Source organism: Onychostoma macrolepis, chromosome 09, assembly GCF_012432095.1.
Source record: "Onychostoma macrolepis isolate SWU-2019 chromosome 09, ASM1243209v1, whole genome shotgun sequence".
Lineage (NCBI taxonomy): Eukaryota > Metazoa > Chordata > Actinopteri > Cypriniformes > Cyprinidae > Onychostoma > Onychostoma macrolepis.
The window spans coordinates 15,277,673-15,291,639 of NC_081163.1; the positions used below are offsets into that span (position 1 = coordinate 15,277,673).

Genomic DNA, 13,967 nt, shown 5'->3' on the forward strand with positions numbered 1-13,967 from the left:
TGGGTTATATTTGACATGTCACAAGGTAGTGAAGTAATGTCTGGGTGTGACGTTTAATGGCTTTCTCCAAAACAGAATAACTGTCTTGAGTCTTTCAGTGTCAGAATGCTCTTAAAGTCAATTTATCACTTCGCTTGGCCTCTATTGCATCGTCGCATTTATTGCGCTGAGACTCTGTCTGATGGGATTCTGTCTGTCTGAGTGGACAGGTTATAGCGCCGTAACTTCAACCTACAGCTCTGTGGTGAAATGGGAGGAGTTTAAATCAATCACCGGGACTGAGGCTGTCACCAGGGGCAACTGGTAATTGCAGCTCTGCTGCTTGATACTTTCAGAGCGGCAGTTCTCATTTGACCTCGCTGTGGACTTTTCACAGTTGCTCGTCTCTGTTGGTTTGCTGTAGAGCAAAGAGTGGTCTATGAATGAATTGGATGTGCCTGGTGGGGGTTAATGCTAATTAATGCAGCTCCCCCTAGAGGAAACTGTGGAGGGCATTTTCACATTTTTGTGTGTGTGTTTGCTGCAGGTTCAAAATGCTGTATTTTTTTTTAAGCACTGCAGTAATTAGCTGACCACGTGAAACTTCACCATCCTCAGCAATGATGAGATTTTTCATAAGGAGCAAACACACACACACACTCACACAGTCACGATGACTATGCATATGTTTAGAACAGTTGTTTCTAACTTTTTTTGTCCTTTAATTCTCCCATCCTTAACCTGAGGTCCTCTTCTAAACCTCTCTCATACCTCCTATGTGTGAGCACACTCATGTCTTTTGCATCAGGTGAAAGTTGAAAGACCATCATGTATTAAATCAAAGAAATTGATTATCAGCTGGTTACATTTCAGTGTCTGATCATTTGAAATAAGGCTGATATCGGGTTTTCACTACACTATTATCAGTGCCAAAAGAATTTGCAATATAGAAATATTTATTTTCTCTTTTTTTGGCCATTTAATCATACTCAAAATATGAGTGTAGGGAGGTGGAGAGAGAGCTTGTAAGCATTACTTGTATAAATAGATTTTCCTGTTTATCTGCGCTACCTGCAAACTGGTCTGTATAGCACACCATGTTTTTTACAAATCCAAAATACTCTCATATTAGTGAGAACTTTTTTCAAGTGCGTGTGTCAGCCACACACTGTGGTGGTGGTGTTTTCTTTTTCTTTTTATGACTCATGGCAACCAACAGTATGGTGCCACCTACTACGTTTGTGGTGCTGGATTATTCATAAGAATATTGTATGTGTAGTATTAAAGTATTTTATTTAAATTTCATGGTTATCAACTGGTATATTGTGACACCCCTAGTTTGGAGCAAGGTTTTTTGCATCCATATTTGACCTCAAAGTATATACGTTTGCTCGCCTCTCTTGTGAACTCTGACGTCCCTCAAGTCTAAGGAGTGAACCGGCCCCAGGTAGGGAACCACTGGTTAGATTTCATTCTAATCAGGGTAAATTGGGAATTTGGTAAAAATGTATCATTTTTATTAATGTTAATATTTCACTGAATAAGTCATACAGGTTTGGAATGACATGGTTAGGGTTAGGATTTGGGTTTGGCTTAGGGTTACTTGCATGTAATTATGCATAATTAATTGTTATAATATATATTGTTGTATATGTATGTATGTGTGTGTGTGTATATATATATATATATATATATATATTAGTGCTGTCAATCAATTAAAAAATTTAATCGCGTTAATCACAGTCGCGGACTGTGATTAATCATGATTAATCACAAATTTAAAATACTAATCTCGTGCTCGCGGGGCAGCACTGCCGACAGCTACCAACTGAACCATAGCTAAGGTTTATCCAAAAATGTCGCTATGTGTTGGTCCACTGTGTTTTCTGAAGTCCACAGTCAACGCAGCCATCTACCAGAAAATTTTAGAGCACTTCATGCTTCCTTCTGTTGACAAGCTTTATGGAGATGCTGATTTCATTTTCCAGCAGGACTTGGCACCTGCCCACACTGCCAAAGGTACCAAAAGCTGGTTCAATGACCATAGTGTTACTGTGCTTGATTAGCCAGCAAACTCGCCTGACCTGAACCCCATAGAGAATCTATGGGGTATTGTCAAGAGGAAGATGAGAGACACCAGACCCAACAATGCAGATGAGCTGAAGGCCACTATCAGAGCAACCTTGGCTCTCATAACACCTGAGCAGTGCCACAGACTGATCGACTCCATGCCACGCCGCATTGCTGCAGTAATTCAGGCAAAAGGAGCCCCAACTAAGTATTGAGTGCTGTACATGCTCATACTTTTCATTTTCATACTTTTCAGTTGGCCAAGATTTCTAAAAATCCTTTCTTTGTATTGGTCTTAAGTAATATTCTAATATTTTGAGATACTGATTTTTGATTTTCATGAGCTGTAAGCTCTAATCATCAAAATTAAAAGAAATAAACATTTGAAATATATCAGTCTGTGTGTAATGAATGAATATAATATACAAGTTTCACTTTTTGAATGGAATTAGTGAAATCAACTTTTTGATGATATTCTAATTATATGACCAGCATAGAGCAAAATAGAAAAAAAGTCGCTCTGCAATTTAACTGCAAGTACCCTCATATTTATTTGGAGTGCAAATTAATTTCAAATGAGAGTAAAAAAAAAAAAAGAAGAATAGATGTTTAACCCATCACTTCATCAAAACAATTGGTACACTGACTGTTGCAGTAAATTAAGCCCTAAATGTTCTCAGACCTTACAGACCTTTTGCTGAAGAAGGTGGATGTTGACTGCTTTCCTCTTCATTTCGATTATTTATCATAAACCCTACATTTGTGTGGAAATATACTGTCAGTGCTTAATTTAAATATTTTCTGTTTCTGTTGTCAGACATAAATTAATAAAATACTACTCGTCTGCCTGGGTAACACAAACTGTTCTACATATGTGACTTTAAGAGCCAAAGATTGCATTAAATGTTGCCCAAATCTGCAATAATTTACAGATCAACTGATGGAGTAACAGGGCTCTACGCTTACTTTTCTTTTTAGGAGCACGGTCAAAAATTTAGGAGCACCTTCTAATCAATAATTAAAAATTCTGATAAAAAATTAACCTTCCCATTACGAGGTGATATTTGACTCCTTAAAGTGATTTACAGGGAATTTTGTTTTTACCTTTTTATAATGGCATTTTTTCTAACTTTATTAAAAGTATGTCATCTTTTATTTATCAATTCAAAAATTTATAAGCTTTTTAAATTTCTAATTAAAACAACAGAATAAAAAGTATAATAAGAATAAGTTATCAAACAAATGAAATCAGTATTTAAGGAATAAATTTGTACTACAGAGGTGGCACAGAAGAACACACAAGTGGCTTGTAGGTGTATTTTCAAATGTTTAATGAGGCTGAGAGTGCAATTAAATTAATAAATTCATGTTGAAGTTAATGTTTTAAATATACATTTTTGAATATAGAAATATTAAATGATTTAAATAAGAGGAAATACACTTTTAAAATTTTACTAAAACTGCCAGCAGGTGGCGGCATGTCACTGATTTTATCACTGAATCATTAATTTATTTGATTCCTTTGAACGGCTGATTCATTCAGGAACGAAGTACATGACTGTCTTTATTGACACTAGATTCGTTTAAAAACGCAGCTCATGCATAAACAAAACACCACTGTGTTTGAATGGAGATGCGCAGCGGCTCAGCTGTTACTTTGTTGGAAACTATTTTCGTTGACGAAATAGAGCAAAATAAGGCAATACTGTTGTAGTCAGAAAATATGTCACTTAAATTAATATTAACTTGTTTAATGAACTGTTGTATTAAATCAATCACATTTGCAAACTCCCTTAATAATCATTAAAAGCTGTCACTCATCTTAGTTTGCGATCTCACAAAACTCTATTATAATCAGCTCCTTACACTGCACAGTGAAAAATCTCTAATTTACAGTCTGTCTTCGCGTTGTTTGTTATAATGAGTGGATACGTCTGTAAGTGATAGGCTGCATTACTCAACGCAGCCAAACACGTTGTGACTATGTTAGAAACCTTTGAAGCTCCTTCAGCGCAAACTCAAATATGCTGATTGGGTCAGTTGCACGTTTCTCCTAAATATTTTTTTCATAGTCGCACGCAGTAGCCTAGTTTTCAGTCTCAAATGCAACTGAAATGGTCGCACTGTAGAGCCCTGAGTAATATTAGTCTAATAAAAACTTAGTGTTCCACATGTGAGCAACAGCAATAGATCAGTTCCTAATTAATGCCTTAGTGACCCCTAATCTATAGCCAAACAGTATTGTATTATGTGAGTTTGACAGAATAAACTAAGTTTTACTTGTAAGTTTCCTCTCTCGCGTTGATTGCTTCTCTCGAACTTGAACAGACCATGTGCTGCAGTATGCTTCGATAGTGCGGCTGTGTGAGTGCGTGAAGTCTCTCGCCGCAACGCAGGTAAAGAGGGGGAGGGGTTGAGAGCGAATTCTACGGTACACATAATACAAGTTTATTATATTTATTTTTAATGTAGTGTTTTGTCAATGTCCGTGTTAATTTATATAAAAAAAATTTATTCTAAAAAAAAAAATCCACTCTTTCTGTTTGGGGGGGGCCAATGGGGTGGCCAGTGTCATTTTAGGGGTGACCGTGGCCCCCCCGGCCCCCCCTTAGAGGCGCCACTGTCTGGAAGTTGCTAAATCTAGCGCTAAAGTGACGCTCGTGTGTGTGAGACGCGGGAGCTGATGGCAGTGGGCGGTGGATATTGTGGATGAGTTCTTCTGTGTCATCACGTTCTACAGCTTCAGAACTTTCACGCTTAGTAACACAATACAGCTGTGTCCTCGCCATGCAATAGTGAAAGAGACCCCTCTCAAACAGTGTCGCATTCCGATTGTTATTTAAATGACACCGGTATTGCGGTATTTAAAAAATTCATATCATAAGAAAAATAAACACCGGTATTCGGTATGAACCGGTATACCGCCCAGCACTACTTTCTGTCCCTGAATATGTGTTGCTGCTGACAGAGAAGCCGACATTCTGGTGTAGAACACAGATGCGCTGCAGCTTGTTTTCAATCAGAGGAACAAACACATGCGTCATGGAACTGTCGTAAACGTTGAATAAAGTTATTTTTGTTTTCTTTAAACACAAAGTATTGTCGTAGCTTCATAACATTACAGTTGAACCAAATCAATTAAATTAAAGTTTATTTGTATAGCGCTTTTATGATGCAAATCGTTGCAAAGCAGCTTTATAGGAAATTAAGTCTCTACAATATATTTATATAATGTAGAAACTTAATATATTTAATTTATGGCAAAATTTGGTAATTCTGCATATTGTCTGAGGGTTGGCATCCTCTGAGGTCCTCTGAGGGTTGGCATCATCTCTTCTCAGGTGTTTGGTCATCTCAGATCATTTAAGGGTTGATCCAGACTGAAGCTTCTGTAATTCTTAGTTACCGTGGCAGAAACGGAGAAACAAATAGAGACATAATTAGCGTAGCTGCTGTTCCATCCAAGCAAAAATGATTTGTTCAACCCAAGCTAAAGTGTAATAATGTGCATTTGAGCAGATATAACTGCAGTACAAGATTATATGTGATGCATTATGTGAATGCTTGGCTAAAGAGATGTCTTTAATCTAGATTTAAACAGAGAGAGTGTGTCTGAACCCCGAACGTTGTCAGGAAGGCTATTCCAGAGTTTGGGAGCCAAATGTGACAAAGCTCTACCTCCTTTAGTGGACTTTGCTATCCTAGGTACTACCAAAAGTCCAGAGTTTTGCGACCTTAGGGAGCGGGTTGGATTGTAGCGTGGTAGAAGACTAGTTAGGTAAGCTGGAGCTAAACCATTTAGGGCCTTATAGGCAAGTAATAATATTTTGTAACTGATACAGAACTTAATAGGGAGCCAGTGTAGAGACCGTAAAATTGGGGTAATATGATCATATTTTCTTGACCTGGTAAGGACTTTAGCCGCTGCATTTTGGACTACCTGTAGCTTGTTTATTGAAGATGCTGGACAACCAGCTAGCAGTGCATTACAATAGTCCAGTCTAGAGGTCATGAATGCATGAATTAGCTTTTTTGCATCGGAAACGGGTAACGTGTTTTGTAACTTGGCAATGTTTCTAAGATGGAAGAATGCTGTTTTTGTAACATTTGGAAATATGATTTTCAAAAGACAAGTTGCTGTCTAATATAACACCCAGATTTTTGACTGTAGAGGAAGTAACAGTACATCCGTCTAGTTCCAAATTGTAATCCAAGAGATTCTGTGTACTGTTTTGGTCTAAGTAATATCTCTGTCTTATCTGAATTTAATAGGAGAAAATTATTAGTCATCCAATATTTTACATTTTTAACACACTCTGTTGGCTTAGATAATTTAGAAGTTTCATCTGGTCTTGTTGAGATATATAGTTGAGTATCATCAGCATAACAATGGAAAGTAATCCTGTATTTTCTAATAATATTACCAAGGGTCAACATGTATATTGAAAATAGCAGAGGACCTAGGACAGATCCTTGTGGTACTCCATACTTTACTGGTGATAATTGAGATGACTCCCCGTTTAAATAAACAAAGTGGTAGCGATCTGACAGGTAGGATCTAAACCATTTTAAAACCTGCCCTTGAATACCCATATAGTGACATAAACAGAAGATTTGAAATGGGCCTGTAATTTGCCAGTTCACTAGGATCTAGTTGTGGTTTCTTAATAAGAGGCTTAATAACCGCCAGCTTGAATGGTTTTGGGACGTGACCTAAAGATAACGATGAGTTAATAATATTGAGAAGGGGTTCTTCTGCTACAGGTAACAGCTCTTTCAGTAATTTAGTGGGTACAGGATCTAATAGACATGTTGTTGGTTTAGATGCAGTAATAAGTTTATTTAGCTCTTCCTGTCCTATAGTTGTAAAGCACTGCAGTTTTTCTTTAGGTGCGATGAATGAAGCTGAAGGACTAGACGCCGTAGAATCTGTATTTCTGATGTTATCTTTTTTATCAGTGAAGAAATTCATAAAGTCACTACTATTAAACTGTGAGGGAATATTTAGATCGGGTGGTGTCTGGTTATTTGTTAATCTAGCCACTGTGCTAAATAAAAACCTTGGATTGTTTTGGTTATTTTCTGAGTTTGCAGATATGCTCTGCCCTGGCAGCTTTTAAAGCCTGTCTATAGCTGGACATACTGTTTTTCTACGCAATTCTAAAAACTTCTAAGTTAGTTTTTCTCCATCTATATCAGTAAGACCAATTCCATGTGATATAATTAAATCTAGTGTATGATTAAAATGATGAGTGGGCCTGGTGACGTTTTGCTTGATTACAAAAGAGTTTATTAGGTCAGTAAATGCGAGTCCTAACGCATCAGTTGTGTTATCAACATGAATGAAGGATGAACATGAAGGAGCGTAGCGTCCTGGAGATGTTGTCCGACAGGAGTTCCGCTCCGAATCTGCTGGGGTGCAGGCCATCAGCACGGAAAAGCCTAGGACGCTCCCAGAAAAGATTCCAATTATTAACAAAGAGCAGTTTCTGTTCTTTACACCATGACAATAACCATTCGTTTAAAGCAAAAAGTCTACTGAACCTTTCGTGTCCTCGTCGATACATAGGATGTGGTCCTGACATGATGATCGTCATCGTGGGTGATGTGCTGCGTACCGTCTCGATCAGGCTCCTGAAGTCCCTCTTCAGTGTCTCCGTCTGCCACAGCTTGGTGTTGTTAACCCCCGTGTGCAGCACGACCGCTCCGATGCCCTCGTCGTGCTTCAGGATCGCGGGTATCTGCGCAGAAACATCGAGAACACGAGCACCAGGGAAACAGTGAGTGTGCACTTTACCTTCAGTTAACGTAGCATGGACGTGCCGGATGATGGAGTCTCCGACGATCACAGCATCGCGTTGCGTCTTGTGGAGGGGAGCGAAGCGGTTCTGGGTGGAGATCTCGAAGACCGGAGGCGGCGGAGGGGGAGAGGTCGTCTCCCGGGGTCTGGCTCGCGTCTTCTGCTGCTGGTGCACCCAGGGTCCGTTGTGTCTCGGCACCGGAGTGAAGGATATCTGGGAAGATCGTGCGTCCTGGGTGCACAGGGCTTGTGCAGAGAAACGCACGGAGTAGAGGTGGTGGGAGTGTTAGCAGCGCGCTGTATACTTACCCCGGACTTATGAGCGCCAGCCCGGGATGTTTCCAGCACCATGCTGGCGATGCTAACGGGCTATAAGCTAATAGCAGACTCGGGAAATCAAAATAAAACTAGTGATAACAATGCGCTCTGATTGTTTTTGTTGTAGAATGCGATAGGGGATATATTCAAACGTTATAGAAACAAAAATGATGGTGTATAAAATTGATTTTAAGATGGAAAATAGACAAAGAATTAACTTGACAGAGCTCAAACTCAAAACACGTCACTCAGAAAAGCACTGATGTCACATGGACTATTTTAACAATGTCCTTCCTACCTTTCTGGGCCTTGAACGTGTCAGTTGTGTTGCTGTCTATGGAGGGTCAGAAAGTTCTTGGTTTTTATCAAAAATATCTTAATTTGTGTTCCGAATATGAACGAAGGTCTTATGGGTTTGAAACGACATGAGGGTGAGTAACAAATGACAGAATTTTTATTTTTGGGTGAACTGTCCTTTTAACTAGTCATTTTGGCAGTTCACCAAAGTCAGTTTTGTAGTTTTGCACTTTCATAGTCTGCATCAAAACCTCTAGTATGTGTAGTGGTCTAAGAGTGAGCTCATCCATACTGATTCTCCCACTCACCTCTTTCTACCGATTGTTTGTCTGCCTTGTCTCTTGTTTCCTTTTTCCTCCTTTTGTTCCCTTGTTTTCTCATTTTTCTTTCTTTCTTTGCAAACCTATTGTAGGCTTTCTTTTTTTCTCGCACTCTCTCTCTCTCCACTCTTTGCTCCAGCGTTGGCTTTGTCTTTGCTCTAGGAATCCTTCCAGACAGTGTGATGTGCTCTAAAAGGATCTCCCTCTCATGCTTAAATCCCAGTGCGCAGTGGAAAAACCATCAGCATGCCCCTTGTAACACACCCAAGTGCTTTTGCAATCATGCACTCCAAAAATAAAAGGCCAATGATAATGAGAAGAAAAATCATATTAGAGCGCCTGAAAGCAGCAAACGGTTTCAAGAAAGGTGGCGGTACCCTCAGGAAAGAGGGTGATGCGTTGTAACCACTTACAGGTTTTGAGAACATACATTTTAATTTGTTTTACACTCTTGACTTTCATAGAGTCTGAAGGCAGGGCCTGACGGGCATAACCAATCCACCCACAGAGCTGATATGAGTGCTGAGCGCTGATCAATGTTCAAACAAGTGTGCCGGCAGCCGGATGGTAATTGAAATGCACAATGGGCCAGCCCCATCACTCAAGCAGTTGAGCAGAAAGCACCGACAAGGCTCATCTATCGCTCTCTTTGTTCTCTCTACATTGCACTGTGTTCGATTGATGGGAAGGTGGAGATGATCGTATCTGTCTGCTCTGGAATTGATATGAACACGACTGCCGATCCATAGGGACCGATCCAGTAAATCAATTAGTCGCTTTGTGCGGGTGCACCAAATACTGAGTTTACAGAGTAAACTACAAAACCGCTTGATGAATACAGATAGCTTTAAAAAACTTAATATCTGGAAATGAGGAAGGCATGAGAAAGAATGTGCGGTTTGAATGGTATTGTTCAAATGGGCTTTGTGTTGAGAGGTCCAAATTTTCAGTTTTAAATCCAAACTATGTCACTTAAATGTTTCATGCAGATCTGTTTTAATTTTAGGCTTTTACGTTAATTTTGGAGTTCACGCATGAGGCCTCCAAAGAGGTTTTTCTGTGTTTGCTAAGCACTGGGAATCTGCATGAGTGTGCATGCTTAGTCATTGCATAATTTTTTTTTTTTTGAAGGACTGCTGAAATGGGTGCTCATTTAGGACTTTAATTAAGACTAAATGCACTTTCAAACTCAGCGATACGGCACAGCCTTCATTTTCAGGAACCTAATTTTTCAGGAACCTGATGATCTAGAGTCTTTCAGCACTGCATGTGAGACACTGAATGAACACACAGTCCATGGAGGAATACTGTGAAATGATGAATGAAGGGTCATAATGCCTTTCTAAAATGTACATATAACTCAAGCCCTGTCTTTTCATATTGCACATTTGTTTCTCACTCATTCTCTCTTGTCCCTCTCTTTAGTGTATTTGTTTTATTTCTGTTGAGGAGAAAAGCAAGATAAAAAAATTGTACATTGTAATAATGTAAAAAAATGTTTTTTGAACCAATTGCTGCTTGGTCTTTTGTTTTCATTTCTGAAAAGCACAGTGACCTTTTTGAATCTTAATTTACCCAAATTATAGAGTTGTATTTTCTTCATAATAAAATGATTTGAAAAGGGCACTTTAAATTAATAGTTTATTCAAAAACTTGTATCTACTCATTTGAAACCCTGATGTTTTTTTCTTCCATGGAACTCAAAAATGAGGCTTTTTTTTAAAGAATATTGACAACTGATTTTCACATATAAAGATATACATAAAGGTGGTCCATATCTTGTGTTGAACTCTGGAAACGGATCACTAAATTAATCATTCTATTGATCCAGTTCTTTTCTGTGAACTGATTGATTTGATTCACAAATCAGACTGATTTGTTCAGAGTTCAGCACACTAACTCAGAGTTTGCTGGAGGGAAAGTTTATTGCTGAATAATGGTTTAAATTTCAGTATGTTTCTCACACAAAGCTGTGAAATAGCTTCAGAAGACTTGCAATAGAACGCATTAGTCACATGGACTGCTTTTATGATGCTTTATGGTAGTTTTTTTTTTTTTTTGGTCACACTTTGTTTTAAGGTCCAGTTCTCACTATTACCAAACCGTTAACTACGACGTTTGCCTCAAACTCTTAGGTTGCTGCTTATTAATAGTTAGTAAGGTAGTTGTTAAGTTGAGGTATTGGGTAGGATTAAGGATATAGAGTATGGTCATGCAGATTATGTGCTTTATAAGTACTAATAAACTGGCAATATGCTAATAATAGGCATGCTAATAAGCAATTAGTTAATAGAGAGAATTAGTCCCTATACTAAAGTGTTATCGGTTTTTTTTTTCTAGCTTCACAGACATGATTTCTTTGAAGAGTTGTATGGAAAAGAGCTATGTGCCTATTCTTCAAAAAAAAATTTTGAATGATATTAGGATTAGTAAATCTTGACAGAAATGTCATTTTCACAGAATTAGCGCAAAAAAAAAAAGAAAACATACCCTTAGGCCACTCGTGACTGTCTAACCTTGTTCATCTCATGCGTTAGTGTCCCTGTAGACACATCTTCATGGGGTAGTTAAAAGCCTGGGCTTAATTTAACCGCCAGTTTAAGTTCCCTTCGTGTCGGATAGGCTCTGCTCTCAACGCTTCACAAGGCCTCCACTTAGTCAAAACAACTGTTAATTGACAGGCAGAACGACCCTGAACAGCCCTTGAATAAAACATGAGAGAGGTTGAAAGTTATGCATGATCAAGTGGGAATTTAGAGGAAAGGGAAAGAGAAATCTGTAGACTCATAGCTCTCCATCTGCTTACAGTTCATATTTTAGGCTTCTTGCTTGTTACAGGCTATAATTTGTCTACTCTAAACAGGTTTAACAATCAGTCTAATCAGATGCCAGTCTTTGGTCCGTTGGAAACCTAGAGGAAAGACTGCATTGTGCTAATTCATAATCTTTTGTGCGCATAGCGTGTCATGGAAAGATTGAAAGCAGAGAACAAAATGAAATTATTGACTTCTTTTCATTGCCTTGGCTCCCTCCTGGGTTTCTGCGTTTTAGGCTGAGAACAGCGGAGCAGAATCATGGCTTGTGCTTTGGATGGCAGCCTACAACAACACTTGACAGAGACGTCTACTGCATCTGTGTTCATAAGCTCCATTCCATTCCAAGCCTTAGCCTACCTAGTCAGCATTTTAAGGCATCGTTGGCATGCTCCCTTATGCTGAGGCCATTTTAAACAATAGGCAACAATAATATACTTTGTTTGGGTGAAATTTTACTTTAAAAAGCAGCATCCTACATAGCTGTAGACAGCAAGCGCTAGCTTTTAGAGCAGAACCCAAATTTCGTCTTGTGCTTTTCATGCACCTTATCAGCCTTGTCACAAGCGTTCTGCTTTTGGAGGAAGTATTACTCCAAAGTGGTAATGTTTGAAGACATGTCTAAATGTGGAGTGGCTCGGAGCTGAATTTCAGCCAGCCGTTTAATGGAAGCGAGCGAGCAAGAGAGCTCAGAGAGAGGACGCCTAGAGCCACAGCTGAGACAAAGACACGCTTAGAGACGCAGACACACACTGTGTCCATTCATCTTTCCCCAGTGGGGAAAAAAAAGAAAAACACACATGCACAGAGTGAAGATACATCAACAGGGTGCTGCTGGCCAGTGACCTGAAAGGGGAACGACAGAGCAGCAGACGCGGTCACGGTCACAGCGGGGACTTCTGGGTAACAGGACATCTCTGCTGCGACGCTTCATCTTTCACATCAAAGGCCTTTGTGCATCCCCGCGTTATTCTACCCTGTTAAAACGCATTGTACGTTATCAGACCAAACAGATTGTTAGGCTTTCATGTTGCTATATTTTGCATCGAACAATGGGGTTGTTTCCAGGCGGTGTTTTTCAATGAAGATGTCATGAAGGCATGCAGCTGTAGATGAACCAATCAGTAGGATTCGGCTGTATCAGGCTTCTGTAATGCAGATACTCGCTATACTTCTTGATATTCATGGGCAAGGTTAACTTCCTGTCATTTGTGTTCTAGATGATGAAACATGCGTGGGACAGCTACAGGCAATACGGCTGGGGCCACAACGAGCTCAAACCCATCGCCAAGAAAGGACATTCCACCAATATCTTCGGTGAGTAAGGAGCGCACATGCATGTTGGAGTCTCATTTACATGTAAATTACTGCTCTTGCGGGCTGATTCGATTCAGGTTGGTAAGGACAGACACAGGCAATTCCATCTACTTCCACTTTTGTGTGCCGTCTACAGCTCGCACCCTCGAACGATGAGACGTGCTTGCGCAGTTCGCCATCCCTAATCATTTCTGTGTTTGTTTGTGTGTGGTGTTTATCGCTGGCTCTCAGCTGCAGAGCTAAAGAAGATTTGACTACTGGGACTGAATCTGATCTGTGTGTACATGCGAGCGTGCCTGAACAAAGAAATCAAAATTGATCCTGTTTGCGACTTACTCTGCTGCTGATGTAACTAAGGCTGTGTGTACAGGGAAAAAGAATAGTATAAAATAAATAGCTCTGAATCCTGATAGGATGAGCTGCATTGAAAGCCATTGTGAAATGCAGATAAACACACCTGTGAGTGCACATTCTTAAAGGAGTGGTTCGCCCAAAAATGAAAAGTAGCTGAAAATGTACTCACCCTCAGGCCATCTGTGTTTTTTTTTCGTTGGAATAGATTTGAAGGAATTTAGCGTTTTTTTTTCCACTTAATGTCCAATGGGTGCCGTCAGAATGAGAGTGCACACTGCTGATAAAAACATCACAAGTAATCCGCATGACTCCAGTCCATCAATTAACGTCTTGTCAAGTGAAAAGCTGTATGTCCGCTGCAAGTCCTCTATCCATAATATTACTTTCTCAAGTGAAAAGTTGTTTCGTCTGAATCAGGAGAGAAATATGCAGATATCAAGCACAGTTTATAAGCTAAAATGGTCCAAAACCGTTCTAAACAAATGTCTGTGGATTCTAACATGAGAGGACAATGAGGAATGGACTTTTTGCTTGGAGGAAGCAATACTTGTTTAAAGAAAAGGGGTTTTGGAATAAATTATCAAATACCTACTTTTTAAATGAGCCAATCACGTCTTGTGCCGCAAGTCCCGTCCTACCTTATTTCCATCTGAATATTTTCAAAACCTTTCACTCAAATCTCATCACATTACTCAATTT

General features: G+C 39.4%; 1 protein-coding gene across 1 annotated transcript in view; it reads left to right on the top strand.

Annotated features, from left to right (window-relative positions):
- The window catches only part of man1a2 (mannosidase, alpha, class 1A, member 2), a 93,030-nt gene that overhangs the window by 30,460 nt on the left and 48,603 nt on the right, over positions 1-13,967 (top strand). Inside the window, exon 4 of the mRNA XM_058786583.1 lies at positions 12,818-12,914. Within this exon, the coding sequence (XP_058642566.1) occupies positions 12,818-12,914 (97 nt within the window). The remainder of the gene's footprint in view (positions 1-12,817; positions 12,915-13,967) is intronic.